This window comes from Corvus kubaryi, unplaced genomic scaffold, assembly GCF_017639235.1.
Source record: "Corvus kubaryi isolate FWS band 111438036 unplaced genomic scaffold, C.kubaryi_AGA036_p1.0 76, whole genome shotgun sequence".
NCBI lineage: Eukaryota > Metazoa > Chordata > Aves > Passeriformes > Corvidae > Corvus > Corvus kubaryi.
The window spans coordinates 2,443,790-2,459,743 of NW_024582063.1; the positions used below are offsets into that span (position 1 = coordinate 2,443,790).

General features: G+C 42.5%; 1 protein-coding gene and 1 long non-coding RNA gene across 2 annotated transcripts; one reads left to right on the top strand and one right to left on the bottom strand.

Annotated features, from left to right (window-relative positions):
* Positions 1-4,290: 4,290 nt before the first annotated feature.
* Positions 4,291-9,494, bottom strand: LOC121675750. Its single transcript, XR_006020207.1, has 3 exons — positions 9,406-9,494; positions 6,515-6,724; positions 4,291-5,600 (listed from the first exon to the last, which is right to left on the bottom strand). It is a non-coding gene; the product is annotated as an uncharacterized LOC121675750 (long non-coding RNA).
* An 855-nt stretch (positions 9,495-10,349) lies between these two features.
* EPCAM (epithelial cell adhesion molecule) lies at positions 10,350-15,932 on the top strand. The gene is made up of 9 exons (XM_042051439.1): positions 10,350-10,620; positions 10,979-11,083; positions 11,689-11,929; positions 12,209-12,274; positions 13,486-13,549; positions 13,931-14,032; positions 14,184-14,381; positions 14,771-14,812; positions 15,426-15,932. Exons 1-9 carry the CDS (start codon positions 10,554-10,556, stop codon positions 15,465-15,467), a joined length of 927 nt encoding a protein of 308 aa, XP_041907373.1. The 5' UTR covers positions 10,350-10,553; the 3' UTR covers positions 15,468-15,932.
* Positions 15,933-15,954: the final 22 nt, after the last annotated feature.

The window sequence follows — 15,954 nt, forward strand, 5'->3', positions numbered from 1 at the left end:
ACATCTCCCCAGGAGACATAGAACGAAGGAGAAGGGATACCTGACTCTAAAAATCATTAAACACAGAGGTGCAGGATACCCTGCTGCTACCTTTCCACAGAGGCAATTAATGCAGGTAGTAGTATGCAATTAGTCTAAGGCAGTCTATTGAAATGTAATAACAAGAATGAAAAAAAAATCCCTTTGCCAATAAGATTCAGTGTGAAATCTTACTGTTGCCTTTTCTTATAAGAAAAGCTCTTTATAAGAGCTAAAGGTTTACCCTAGGAAGATGGCAAGACATACATTCATTTTCATTGTTTCCCCCTGTGCAGGTCAATTAAAGTGTAACTGGCCTCATTTGTTATGGTAATGAGAATTTACACCTTCCTCATCTTTTATTAATAATTTGCTAGATTATTTAGGTGCTCTGAGTCAGTGGGCATATTCAGGGAAATATCATGCCAAGTTTCTGATCAGGAAGAGATAAAAACATACCAAGTGGTGAATGTATCAACTAACAACATCTCTGTATGGAACAGGCTGAAATCAGAAAACTTGGCAGCAGGGTGGAGATAATACCAAATACACCAGCAGGGCAAAAGTCTGTTTCTTTGAGGTTCTCTCTTCTTGGACACGTATTCACAGTGAGTTACCCTGCATTAATTGTTCTCTTTTTTTGTGTATTACTTTTCATCTGAAGAATTCAAAGCACTCATCATTACTACTGCTCATTTGATAACTGTGAAAAACAGAGGAAGGGCAGGTTACAGAAACTTCCACATAACCATCTAAATCTTTAAGACCAGGAAAAAAATTTCTTTTTTTTTCCCTATTGCAAAATATGAAGCTGCAATAATTGTGACATGCGTGCTTCCTTATTCTTTACACTTTTACATCAATAAAAAGTGACTTACAATGTCGATCGTTACCCACACAGAGCTTCCTGTAGGTCTCCCCCTTTTAAAATCATTTTTGGGCTGGTGTTTCTACAACGAAGTATTAAAAGAATTTTTTTTTTCACTCAAAAATCTGTCACAATCAAGTTATTGAACAGGTATTGTGACTCTTCCCGCAGTGTACTGTCCCCAGCCTGCCAGGACTCAGGTCTCTGCTCTGATTCAGACCTGTTGCATAACATTGGATAAGACTCTTGAGGAAACTGAACTTGTGAGAAAGCTGTGAGGATGTCTGGAACTCTACCTTTCTTTCCTTGCAGCTCTCTGCAGCCTGAGGTAGGATTGAGATGGGGATGACTCAAGGATTCAACTTAGAAACATTATGGAAAAACATCAGCATGGAAAGGTTGATGCCTGAACCCAGTGACAATAAGGAAACAGAACTTTACCTGACTCTAAGCCCTCTCCATGAGATAGTGGAATTAACTGGTTCTTTGCTTTTTATTAACTACAATTTTCAGAAGGTTGTTGAACAATTCATCCAAGAATATCAGGAAGAATGTAGCTTTTGGACTTCAAGTCGCTCGCTGGACATCAGGGAGCGCTGTTTCACCACAAGCAGTTTGAACCGAGACAATGCAGCATTTGTCCAGCATAACACACGGGGTTTCACGTTGTACATCTTTCCTAGCCCTTCCTGTAGGTGGACATTAAATCGGTTTAGCCATTATTCATCTTTTTAGGTAATCACAGTTCGAAATTACATTTTTAATGTACAAATTTATACATCATTTTTGGTTTTATTTTTGTATAAATATGTGTATATAGTTTTTATTTTTATATAAGATTTATATGTATAAAATTATTAAGACCTGGGCTTGAAAGACCCGGGATTCTTACAAAATCTTATTTCTGGGGGAAAAAAAAAAAAGAATTCCATATATGCACTGGAACTCCATTATATGAGATATGTAGTTATATAACTATCCAGAATTTGGTCCCAAAAGGCAGCTGTAGAGCAGTTTATTTCCTTTAAATGGAAAAAGGACTTAAATTTTTTCAGTGAATGAGTTGTTTACAGATAGATTAAGAAGCATCACTGAAGAAAAGCACAGGGATAATATTTTAATAAATTACATTTAGGATATACGTACTTTTTTTTCAGATTTTGATATTTTTGAGATGCCTTTGGCCTTTGATAGCCTTTCCAGTGAACTTTTTTTTCGCCTAAGAAAGATAAAATACCATAGGCAAAACACCTGGTATTTCTTTTCAAACAAAGTCATAAGAACCACCATTGATTCTTTTAAATACAGATCATTAACCACAATAAAATATGTATTTTTCAATTCTCCTACTTCCTGCAGAGCGTGAAATAGGAAAAAAGTCTCTCTTCTCTGTAGACATGACTGCTGACCCTGCTGGGGAAACCTGGCTTCTTGATCAAATACATTCTAAATGAAATGCTCATGGATTGAGAGCTCCATTCCTAAAGACCCATAGCGAAACTGAAACAAGCATCTAAAAAGCAAACTTTGGACGTGAGGTTAATTCTGTCAGAGTAAAGGGTGTAGCAAGTCACAGGAGTAAATTAAAGTCAAAGAGGAACAGATGAACCACCTGAATCCAGGTTTTTATATGCGGTTGCACCGGAAACCTGTTTTATATGTGGGAAGAGAGAGTAAGAATTTAGATGAGTTGTGTGAAATAAATTATTAGGGCATCATGGTGCCTGGACTAGGACTAAGCATAACACACTGAAGATCTGGCTTACCAGTTTGCTGCTGGGGGTAGTAAGCAAGGATACTGGAAAGGTACCTTGCAGTTAAATCCTTGCTTTTGACAAATGTTACTGTATGATTAAAATTAAAAATGGTTCAGTGCCACTTAAGTGTATGTCGCTGATGGATGAATGGGCAGGAAAATTGTTTCCAGTTCTGTTTACTTGAAAAGAACGTCTGAGCACACTGCAGTGTTTTCTAATAAGTCCCAAAACAACTGTAGTTGTTCACAGGTGCTGAGAAATTCAGGAGCTAGAAGGAAAAAATTATTTGGAAGTTATGCAGTGTACAAGAAGTGTAGCAACTAGACTAATAGAGCAACCAGTAATCGAAAGTGGAGGCCACCAGCAAACACAGTGCATGTTTAAACATGCTTCTCCTGCATACTTTGAAACAGCCAAGCACTCTGCAGCAACAAATCTCCATAAAGGGCCTGGGACATAAGTTTGAACTTGTTCATTCCTACTGTAAATAGATATATCCTGTATGAACTCAACTAATTCAAAGCAGACAGGGGAGCTTTTAAGATTGATTTTTAAGGATTGGCACCTGTGTGCTGGTTGTAAATTAAACAAAGGAGTCTTACCTGAAGAGTTCCAAGTTCTCTGTAAAAATAAATAGATGAGATAGACTACATTAGGTCTTCACCATCATGTCACAAAAGATGAATAATATCTCTCAACATCAGTAACTCAAAACTAGCCCTGTGTATTTTACATTAAAGGGAAAGGAGATGATCTGCACTGTTTTCCTTTAAGTGTTTTTTGAACCTTCTGACGTCATCCACCATATTCTAACTTTTTTTTGGCCACTGAAGATTGCATTTTGGATTTGCAAGTATTTAATAACCATGGCTATTTGTTACCCAGTTGTGCCCACGCTGTTTCTTCATGCTGAATTGTGCAAAGAGCCCTAATAAACAGGACTCCTCTCTACCTCCACGGCCCTGGAGCCATTTGTTCCAGATGACAAGAGCACCAGGCTTCCTGAGAGGCAGGTGCAGGAACAAGGAGGAGGTGTGCAACCGTGCCCAGGGCGCTGCCCATATCCTGTGCATGCGCAGAGGGACTGGATTGCCTACATTCACACGGGGAAATGGGAACTTTCCACCTTTTCATTTTCTCCTCTTTCCTCTCAGAAACATCTAACAAACCCCAGACTTAGAAAATCTTCCAGGTGAAAATGTAGCTGAACAAAAAAGTTTCAAGAGTTTGACTTAAGAAATCATTTTTATGAAATGGCATTAGCTAAAATGTGTTTTGTTCCATCTGGCATATAACACAAATGCTTTGCCTCACTGATGTAATGTATACATACACATTAATACACTAAACTACAAAACATCTAAGGAACCTATTATCCAGGAAATATATCTTATGTTATTATCTATGGACATCAAAAGTAGAAAAACATTGGTGCTTTCAAAATAACATCCTAATTCTTTTCCTGAAGGCAAGCTTCCGAAATAATAGCTGTTTGAGTGGCTAAAGAATAGGTGGGAGCCTTCAAACTTTTAGCTAGCTGGCTTATGATTCTATAACAGGGAAAAATGTGTAAATTTTACCAAAACTTTCTCATCTTTGTTTTCCAGTTCCAAAGTTTACTGGTCATATAATTCAGATCACAAACTCTTTCAAACACAAAGTATATTTATTCTCTGTTTTTATACGATTGAACACAACTGAATCTTTGTCCATGACCACAGCCCCTATAATATGAAACAATAGTGGTAATTAAGACAGGACAGTTTTTCTGTTGTCAAGAGCTGTATTTGCATGGTATGGCATTCAAAAGACTCACCTCATGAAAGGATTAATCAAAAGTAGTGTAGCTGTAATTTCTGAAGCAAGAGGAAATTGTTTTCATATGCAAATAATTTGGCTCCCATGCTTTCATACTGCTAAGAAAGGAGCAGTGTCAAGTTCAGTAGTGGGAAGGCAGAACTTCAAGGACAGCCCTTGAGAGACTAAAACCAGACAAGTTCAAATATGACCTGGAAAAAATCCAGGATTTACTTTTTTTAACTTGCATCCAATGGTCCAGGCTCCACACAGTTAAATTAGAATTGCCACAGTTTGTTAAACATTGAATGCCCCTCCCAAGAAGCAATGGGGTCTATAATTACACCACAACAGGTCAAAAAGCTTTCTTGTTTCTCCAAGTTCAGTAATCACAAGCTGTAAAAGTTCTCTCACCCAGAGGTTGTAGCAATAAAATGACTAGTACAAGGGCTGTAAATTAAAGTGCAAAGAGAAACAGATGAACTTTGGTAACAGCTATTGCTAACTGAAAAAATAAGGGAAACTCATGAACTGTGAAAATAGTCACAACACAAAAGCAATTTATTTCAGCAAGGGACAAAGAAAGCAAAACGCTGATGGCACGCCCACCTCTTTTAACCCCACTCCCTGCTGTCCGTTGTGTCGGTGTTTGTGGGATGAGATTTTTCTGCCCAGCTCATGGGTGTATTTATTCACCTTTGCTTGGGGTATGACTACGCACACAAATTAGAGTGAGGCAAGAGTGGGTGGGGATTTACAGCATGTTAACTGCTCCCTGGAAACTGCCTGTGTGCAGGCTGTGATCCTGTTTTCGTTGAGGAATACATGGCTTCTGCTCGCTATCAGGTACAGCCGTGTCCGTGGGTGTTACTGGGGGTTACCTGACAAACTGTAAATCCACACCCTCACTAGGCCCCCAAGCAACCTGTGCAAGTCCAGCACAAGCAAATTCAACGGCAGGTTTTATGACAGAAGTACTCAATGTGCCTTCTGATAACACCACACTGAGAGACAGGACAACCATCTGCTTCAGTTCTGCCTACAGCCCAGAGATGTTGTCACGCGATAAAGCATGTTAAAAACTACTTAGGACTCTCTCAAACAGTTTCCAACAAGTGTTTTGACGAAGTTCCATCTGTATCTTCTTTCACAGAGAATGGCTAAAAGAGGGAAAAAAAATAAAGTATCTTAGATGCCAAAACTGAAACAATTTAAATGTAAACAGTTTCTTTTACTACAGCTTGTGATCTCGTGTTTTCCTCTGAGCCCTTTCCAAACCCTAGAAACCTGAGGGATTTGGCACAGTATGAAATTAGGTTTGCCTTGCTGCTGTGCAGTAGTCTGGATGAGGAGTTATTACGGTTTTTACATCTAATGCTATTTATTTTAAGCAGTGTTGAATGCTGACAATAGATGGATGTTCTAAAAATGCTGTCAGTATTAGAGCCATGGAAATGCATTTTCAGGTACATAAAGATGAGGGTGACAAACCTGTTACTGGCCCCACCCTCTGGAGTTAAGGCTAAGCCCTGGCAGAGAGGTGAGGATGCCACAACATATCAGACAGGTTGGTTTCTATAATCCTCAGAGACACAAATAGAACATACATTGATTGCATGAGCATTTCTCTCCCGTGGCTACACCCTGTCTAGTTTTATGAATCTCTGAACCAACAGCCCTGTACCTCTTAGCAGCTACTCTTACTTTCAAAGTAAGCTGATAGAGACCCAAGCTGTGGGCTTCTGAAGCTTTATGAAAGTTTCCACTGCCTCTGAACTAATTTCCATCCTCAGTGTGCATAACAGACAAGCACTGTGTTATTATTAAAAAAAAAAAAAAAAAAAAAAAAAAACATGATCTAGAAACAGGTGAAAAAGACCCAAACATGTAAAATAGCCTTTTTGGGGGGTTTTTTACAGTGTTTCGAAGCAGTTAGACAGCCTAGCAGAAAGACGTGAATGCTTGTTTATTTTCTTATTGGCTCTATGCTTGACCACCTCCATATGGCCAAAACTTTTAAATTGTCCAGGACTCCAAATGTTCTCATTATTCAAATCAGTGTAACAAGACTTACCTGTTTTCTCGTGGTTTTCAAACAGGCAGGAAAAATCAAAGATGCAGAAGCACCAGTTCTATTACAGTCCTTTGAGCAGCAGCATAGGTCGATTTGTGACAACATGGAATCTTCAGAAACACATCATGGACAAGGTACTGTACATAATTCCTCAATATTGTCCTCTTCCTACAGTTTTTTCAAGGTTTCATTCTATGCAGATGATGAAGTCTGACAAAAAAGTTGAATACAAACATTCTGAAGCTGTCCTAATACAAAGTTCCTGAGCAAGTCTATAATGATATATATAGCAATGTCTGCTGTCCAAAATGCCTGTTGGCACTTTTGAGCATCAGTGTTTCTGGTTGTTTCTATCTTTGTCAGCCATAACCAGTTAAAAGCCATCATGAATTTTCAAAAGTTGTTAATTTTGTTGGAAAAAGATTAATAAGACTATGTTTCACGATTTGGTATCATACATGACCTATTTTCTAGGGATGAGACTTTGGTTATCTTCAGGAGGGTACACCCAAAACCAATCAGGTTTGCAGCCTCTGAAGAATCTGTTAGACCGAGATTGCCAAATACCCCAGTGGCATTGATCACGCTCTCTCCACTCATCTCTCTGATCTGCTGACCACAGTGCATGTCACAGCCCCACCTTGCATCGTTTCCTGATACTTCAGGAGTGACTCATACATCCTCGCGACTTTCTCTGAAAGCAGATTCTGTCCCTTTTCTGTGCCTGGGGAGTTTCACAAAACCCACTTACCTGATTTCTAGTGAACACCTGGAAATGACCTTACATCATATCCTGGTATCACACTAATTCTTACTGACTTCACGAAGAGCTGGATTTATCTCCTTGGATCTGATTCACAGTTCACTCGAGTCAATAGAAAAATCTCCCACTGAAGTCAATGGCTCTTGAGTATTTTAGTGAACTAATACTTATTCTCCAAACAGATCTGGATCAGATGTAAATTAGGGAGCAAAAGTTGAAAAATACAGATCACATGAGTTTTCCTAAGGTAAGTTTACATACTTCGTGTATGTAGAGTTTGGTGACCAACACTTTTTGCTATATAGTAGAGCCAGTAATGTGCTCATAGCATTGAAATTACAATTTATCTGAGCTGTAATTATGCTTTAATAAGAGTAAACCACAACTAGCCTACACTGCACTGCCTAATCAGCAGTCAGCTATTTGATAAGAGGAGGTATCTCCAACAGTTGATAAAATTATCCTGTTTATAACCAATATGCAAGGCCTTACCTTTAGAGCTGTGTGCTGAGGAAAGTTTATATAGAATAGCCATTGAATATGGTCTCGTATTTCGGCACAAAGAGGTACAAGCACCACAAAAGGTACAAAAAAAGACACTGCCTCCCAACCCCCCAGACACCAAGGTACCTGTGTAATAAACTTCAACAGTCAGGCTCTTGTATCTGTTTAGTCTCATGTCTGCTTCACTGGCTTTGATTCTACCGAGAAGCTGCCCTCAAAATAACCGGGAAAGAGGGTAAGTTTAACACTGCTGTGAATGGTCCTCATTTCCATTGCCTTGCTGGTAAATGGGATCATGTAGAGCAACTCTCCTTCAAAAGTACCGAGCAATGTTTAAACAATAATTTCTTCACATTTGGGAATCTAGTGAGACCACAGGTAGTGAGGTCCTTATTCGTTCCTGCAAACTGGAGGCAAATTAAATGCTAGACTACAAAAAACAGCATGATGCACCTACATTTTCAGCAGAGTTACCTTATCACTTTTTGCTGGTGCTAACTCACATTTCATAATGTGTCACAACACAACAGTGCCAAAACACACTGTGAGAGGCTCTAGGCCACACAAATACCCTAAAACCATTCAGCCCCTAGATACTAAAGGTTATGGCTATTTTTTGACAACAAAGATACCTATGTGGTATTTGAAGGTGGTTGTAGAAGCAGGGCTACTTTCAGTATTAGCCACTCCAAGATTTCAAGACTGCTTGGATTTGTAAAACTAGGCACAGAGTTTTACCTATACAAAACAAGGATCAGGAGAAGAAAGAGGACTATGTGTACCAAGCCTGTTCTGTTTTTCTACATTTATGTATTAAAAAAATAAATAAAATAAAGGCAAAAGTCCATCATAAAATTTATTAGTCCTTATTATCAAGGCTCACATAGGTCAGCTTAGCAATTTGATAATGACAAGATAGCTCTTCTCATTTTGAGCAAACCTGTATATTAATATGAAATAAGAGGCTTATAGTAAGGCAGGCATTTCTGGCTTATGATCCTACTCATCTTTCTGGATAATGCCATCACTTGACGAAAGAGATGCGAGAAGTCCGTACTTGAGACTTTAGTCTTCCCAAGTTTTCATATTGCTAGGTCAAGCTTTCATTTTGAATCTTTGACAAGTGTATCAGAAGAATACACTTATCAATCAGAAACCATGCAAAACCACAAGAAGAATCAAGATAAATGCTGCAAAACTCTGATTCAGGCTGTACCAAGAGCAAATCCAAAGAGCTGTCCCTTTAACTAGGACCCATCTGAGACAGCAGCAGAGCACTGGAGACAAAAACAACATACAAAACCAGGTACAACACAAACACAGCTGTGCACAGAGACAAAACCACTAAGGTAGTTCACCAGCACTTTCGCTTCGAACATGCAAAGTTTTCAAACAGTTTCACTTACTGAGGTCTGCATGTGCAGAAGCAGAAACATGTTTTTGTTGTACAGTGAACTGGTGAGAGGAAGCTTCAAGTCTTTGAGCAGAATGTCATTCTGGTTTTATCCTGTACTAAAATAACTTGTTTTTCTAGGGTGCCAGTATATCTTTAGAAAGATCTATGCATATTTTTTAACTGAATAAATAAATTCAAGGTTCATAAAGCATTTCCAGTGTACCATACCTATCTTTTGTCTTCCATTTTGGCATTGCTTTCACACTTTGGAAAGCCATCTTAAAGCCTGCAGCCAGCTTTCCCGTGTTTCCTCCTCGGCAACCTGGCAGGGCTCTGGCACTACCTCCCATTTTGTAGGATCCCACAAAGCTGCGCTGCTCAGAGACAAAGCACTCAGGACTACTTTTTCCTGAGCGAGGAAATGAGGATACTGCAGCACCACGAGCGAATCTTCAGAGCAACCTTGAGGTAGAGATTTCTACTACGTATTCTAGAAAGGAACCAAAACCGAAAATAAAAGTTACACACATAACCAATAGAGATCCTTACAAAAGGGTTCATTCTATACAGATAAGCGTTCTGGTTTTTAATTTACTGAGGAATTATCAGAATTAGCTCACACGGCACCACTGGATACAAACAAAGCTCACTATAAAGTGCGAGTATTCCCTACTTGCTCTCAGCTCGCCGAGAGGGGAGTGGAAACACCCCCCCACCTGTCCCGAGGGACGAGCCCGGGGCCACCAGGCCAGGCCAGGGACCTCGGAACCTCCCCGGCGCTCCGAAGGTCAGCGGCGGGCGCGGGAAGCCCCGAGCCGGGAGGGATGCGGGCACTGCTCCCCCTGCCCGTGTGTCACAGGGCAAACACGCCCGGGAGCTCCCGGTGATGACTAACACTTTCCCCTCGACGGCGGGGACGGCTGTTCCCCGGCTTCCCCCACGACGGCCCCAGCCCGCTGCCCCCTCCGCCCGGGCGGGGCGGTTTCACAGCCCCGGTAAAAAGCGGGCACGGCCGCGCCTCGGGACGCCCCTCGCACCGCCGCTCCCCCTCGCCATTCCATAGAAGAGGCGCTCTTGGGGCCGGGCCGGGAGCGGGTCCCGCCCTGCCCCATCCAGTTTCGCCCAGGTGCGGGGGGAGGAGGGGGCGGCGGTAGTTTAAGAGCGCGCCCGGCGGGCCCGGGGGAGGAGCCGTCGCTGCTCCCCCCGCGCGTCCCAGGTGTAACCGGAGCCGGGAGGGCGCGGCGCAGCCACCACCACCTGCGGAACCTGTCGGGCGGCTCACACCGCTCCGCCGCCGCGCACGCACCGCTCCCTCTCTGCCCGCGTCCCCGAGGACTTTCCCCCGTCCTCTCCGCGCCCTGCCGCCCGCCCCAGCCATGAAGCCGCTCTGCGGGGCTGCGCTCCTCCTGCTGCTCTGCGCCGCCGCCACTGCCCAGCAGAGCTGTGAGTGCCCGCACCCCTCTGTCCGCCTGGCGCCCCGCTCCTGACCGAGCTCTCCCGCCCCGGGACCCCCTCCCGCTCTCCGCTGGGCGCCCCATGCCTCCAAATGGCGCCGCCATCCCGCCCCCTTCGCCGGGGGTGCGGAGGGGGCAGGAGCACCCGGCTCTAACAGCGCCGCTTTGTCCGCGCCCCGAGGGGAGCCCCGGCGCTCGGGAAGGGGGGTGGGTGGCCGGGGGAAAGCGGGGGGTGCGGGCACGCCACGCCCGGCCGGTGAGAGGTGGCTTTGTCCGTCCTGCCCGGCGGCGGAGCGCGGGTGGCGGTGCCCTGCCATGCCCGGCTCACGGCCGCGCTTCTCTTGCAGCGTGTGTCTGCGAGAAGAACAAGCGTGTCACTAACTGCAGGGTGGAAGAGGGCCGCTGCCGCTGCGACGCCATCGGCTCCGGCGTCACCGTGGACTGTAGCACCCGTGAGTAAAAGGGCACGGCCGGGTGGGTGGCACGGAAATGCGCCCGCAGAGCGCCGGCGAATATGTGAGAGTGACCACTGAGTTTCCAGCAAATAATGGAGGAAAGGAAGGAGTTCTTATTCCTGGTCTTCTAAGTCAACTGGTGTTGGACGATAAGTGTTCAGGGTTTCTCTGCTTGTACTGATGTAGACTTCCCCCTCCTCCTCAGTATTTGGTCTCTAGTGGCAAGAATTTCTTGAAGATGAATATTTGGCTTCCTTGCAAGCACATATCCTCGCTTCTCCTACAAATGTAGAGGGGAAAGAGCCTTGTGACAAGACCTTACTCTGGGTTCGAGCTCAGCTAAGCTGTGAGCAAGCCTCTAGCTGTGAGAAAGGGAAGCTGGAAGTCCTTAGGCTGGACTTGTTAGGCCTTTGCCTTGAGAGGCTGACATCCCCAGTTGTATTGGTTTTACGCACCACCTACACGGTAGACATCTGCTCTTCCGTGTAATGGCTTCAGATCTGGTTGCTGCTGATGTAACCTTGTGTTTCTCTGGGCTCAGAGCTCTGTTTTGGACATGCGTGGTCTGAGGCTGCATAACATGACTTTCTGGTTATTTTCAGTGACTTCAAAATGCCTGTTGATGAAAGCAGAAGTGACGGGCTCAAAATCGGGTCGTCGTGAGAAACCAAAAGATGCGATTGAAGATACCGATGGCCTCTATGATCCTGAGTGTGAAAATAGTGGTGCTTTCAAGGCGAAGCAGTGCAATGGAACCACCTGTTGGTGTGTGAATACAGCTGGAGTTAGAAGAACTGACAAACATGATGCAGACTTGAAGTGCAATCGATTAGTCAGAACGACGTAAGTCTTTCAACAGGGTGTGCTGTTCCGTGAAAACATTCTTGTATGAGGCTCTGCCTTGTGTGAATGATGCACTGGGGATGAATGAAGATGGAGCAATCAACACTTGGTAACTGCTGGGTCTTTTTCTTCAGAAAACAGGAGCTATTGAAGGGGGTTTGGAAGAGACTTTGCTTGCTTTGTTTTTGTCTCACTGTTATGTTTTTTTTAGCCTGGGGTTAGATTTTTTTTTTGTATGTTTTATATGCACGCACTTCAAGAATATTCATTGTACTTCAGGTGGATCATCATTGAAATGAAACATGCCGAAAGAAATGCTCCTCTGAACGCTGAATCTTTAAAGAAGTAAGTGATGATAGTGATGTGTCATGGTAGTGTTTGCATGTCCTACTAGATATCTAGTGTATTTCCAAACAGTTGCTTAAAAGCATTTTCAGACCTGTGAACTCATTTGTAAGACAGCCTTAGAAGTGAGCTGCAGTTCCTTCATAGAAGTGCTTTAATTTTTATTGAAAACAAATTAACTGCTAAAGAGATTCCCTTCCATTTAAAATTGATTGCTACTTCCCCCGGCGGGCCCGCCCCCCCCCAAAATCAGTATACTAAAAGAAATGGAAGGTAATAGGTGGAACTGTTCAGAAAGTAAACTGACAAAAATGGCAGGACTACATAGCACCATCAGGAGGAAAATAAGAGTTTAGCCTCTTCTTTTTTTTCGTTTTGTTAAAACAAAACCCTATTTGTAGCTATTAGATCACCTCCTTTCCAGAACAAAAGCTGCTGCCCTCTAGCTCTTTTTCTGAACTCTTCAAACTGGTAAAACTTTTGTCTAACACAGGTGTTTATTTTTCACTAAGTGCCTCTTCACTGTTAGGAGTTAATTGAACTCTAGTATGAAGAGAGTGCTCTGGGTTTGGTTGGGGCAGAGTTAATTTTCTTGGCAGCAGTTGCTGTGGTGCTGTGTTTTAGACCAGTGACCAAAACAGTGTTGATAGATCCACCAGTGTTTTAGCTGCTGCGGATCAGTGCTTAAATAATGTCAAGGCCTTCTCAGACTCTCACTCTGCTGCCTCAGTGAGTAGGCTGGGGATGGGCAGGAGGCTGAGAAGGGGACAGGGCTGACCTGAATTGACTGAACAGATAGCCCATATTGTATAATGCCCTATTCAGCAGTTAATCTGGGGGAAGGTTTTTTTCCCAAGTAGCCATCGCTCAGAGGGTGGCTGGACATTGGTCTGTCAGTGATGACTGATTGCTTTTACATCGTTTGAGGTTTTATATTTCCCCCACCCAGCCCTTTCACTTACTGGACTGTCTTTATTTTAGCTGATGAGGGCTGTTTTGGTTTTTTTTCCTTGCTTTTGCCCTTCTGATTCTTTTCCCAATCCTGCTAGGGAGAAGTGAGTGAGAGACTAGGTGAGGGTTTAGCTGCTAGCTGAGGTCCACCCACCACAGAGACTGCAGAAGAAAACAATTAACACTGATCTTCTCTACTTCAGAAATGATATGTGTGAAATAGTACTGTTTTTACAGCCATGGCTTTCATATCCTTACAGGTTTTTCACGGATGCCATTACCAGTCGCTATCAGCTGGATGACCGCTATATAAGCAGTGTTCTGGTAAGAGGCACATAATGTTTAGTAAAGTATCAGAACTTTATTTTGTAATAACTTTGAAAACTCCTATTTGACTAATGCAGTACAGCATGTTTTAGTAGAAGCTCTCAAAATAGTGACGCTCACTGAGCAGTTAGCAAATAGCTGTATCTGAACAGAAATGCTGAGAAGCTACACTGCTCTCCTTAGTCTGTAGATTACTTCTTTGCTTCACTTAAAAAGTGGAATTTGAGTCCTACTGTAAACAGTTGGCTTGAGTTCAAGAACCATAAACTTGTTCCAGGATGTAAGTTCACAAACTAGATCTTATAATGTTTTGGTGAATATTTGATAGTTGGATTTAAACTACCTCCTTCTTAATACCACACTATATTTTTTTTGCAGTATGAAAACCCTTACATTACTATTGATTTGAAGCAAAATTCCTCAGACAAATCGTTTGGAGGTGTGGATATAGCTGATGTGGCCTACTACTTTGAAAAGGATGTAAGTGGCTCACGGGTGAAGTCTGCCAGAGGCTGGATGTGTGTATTGCACTACATTCGGGAGTCTGGCTGTGTACTGGCTACAGCAAGGTGAATTATTACTGTGAGGAGATAAATGTGAACTAGCAAGTCTCTTTTCCTACCCGTTTTAGGTGAAAGGTCAATCCATCTTTCATAATAATCCTGGGCTAAACGTCAGCATTGACAACGAAGAGGTGAAGCTTGAGAGGACAGTGGTCTACTACGTTGATGAAATTGCACCAGAGTTTTCCATGAAGTCTCTGACTCCTGGCCTTATTGCTGTCATTGTAGTGGTAGTAATAGCAATAGTGGCTGCAATTGTTGTTCTGGTAAGTTCTAACAAAGCTGCCAAGCAGAACTATACCACTGCAATTTGGGAAGTAACAACATGCACATTTGGATTCTGATGGAAAGTTTTGTCATAAATTGGCTTGCTTCTTCAGACCTGGGAAGTGGGAAATTGGTGATGGGCATACTGTCACTGTTGCAGGTTACAACTGAAGGGTGTCACCCGGAAAACAAGTACTGGGAACAATTCATAGAGGTGAACAAAGTACTTCCTGGTTTAAAGTAGCTGAGAGTGACAGACAATCTCATTTGTACCTCACTTTGGAAGGATAGGGAAAGGACAGCTTCAAGTTCTGTGTTTTTGAAGTCAAAACCAGGTGAAGTTACTTGTACATCAAGACTTAAAAAATACTGCATCCTTCTCTTACAGGTACTCACAAGGAGGAGGAAAGGGAAGTACGTGAAAGCTGAGGTAATTAATTTCTGTTTGTGGTGCATATGTGGGGGAGGAGGTTGACCAGAATCCAGAAACTCCTAAGTTTGCTGTCGGTTAAAATCTTGCTTTGAGTGTTTCAGATGTGTTTAAGGAGACTGAAAGTATTCAAATTCTGTAGCTAGTTTTCACCTCTGTGTAGTTCCGCACTAGTTTCAAAGAACTGGTGATCTGCTGCTTTTCCCAGGGCTGAGGGGGTGGGGTTCGGTTTTACTGCCAGTTCTATTTTACATATGTATAGCAAAGGGCTGTGCAATCCACAGGAAGTGCTGATAGTCTTGTTCTGTGATGAAGTCCTTTACTGAGGTATTTGCATGGATCTTCCAGTTCCCATTGAAGAGCTACTTTCCAATGGAATAGTAAACGGTGCTTCACACCAAGTGTGGAGCCTTTTGTGAAGGAATCCAAACAATGTTGTAGCTAAATAATGCCTTTTAAAAAAAAATCTGATAGTTTTGGTGTGGTTGATTCTGTTAGTGTTGCATCAAATCCATTTGCAATTGAAAATCTGGTCTAAGTCCCAATAACTTACTGAGTCTTAAAGTTTAGAAGTAGCACAAATGTTGATCTCCCTCTACCTCCTCCCCTCCAGGTGAAGGAAATGAATGAAATGCATAGAGGACTGAATGCTTAACTTAATCAACTGAAGACAAGTGAGATTCAAGCAAAGAAGACGACAAAAACATTGGAAGCATGAATCTTAACTCTTAAAAGTTCTGAATTCCCCTTCTGAAAGGGAGGCAATTGTGCTCACTTAATGATTGTTTAAACTCTTAACAACCAAGACTGGTACAGCTACTTTTACTATTTGTTAAGAGTTAAATGCCCTATCTTATTCAAGTAAACTCAACTACTGCTCCCTGATTTTATTTTTTTTATGATGATGATGAAACGAGTTGACAACTGCTGTTACTAGGGTTTTGGAGCATCCATGCTTAAATGGTTATTCTACCCTTGTGGGAGTTTTATTGAAAATAATGACTTTGTAGCCATGTTGTTGTAACGAGACTGTCTCCTGCATAACTGAATACAACGTTTGTACATATATGAAGTTGCTGTAACTTTTTTATGACTTGAATTAATAAAACTTTGAAACAGGCTTCTAATTCTTCCATGGTGAA

Coding starts and splice junctions, on each gene's coding strand:
- EPCAM (XM_042051439.1), top strand. CDS start 10,554: ATGAAGCCGCTCTGCGGGGCTGCGCTCCTCCTGCTGCTCTGCGCCGCC. Junction 12,275..13,485: donor AACGCTGAATCTTTAAAGAA/GTAAGTGATGAT, acceptor ATATCCTTACAG/GTTTTTCACGGATGCCATTA. Junction 13,550..13,930: donor GCTATATAAGCAGTGTTCTG/GTAAGAGGCACA, acceptor TTTTTTTTGCAG/TATGAAAACCCTTACATTAC.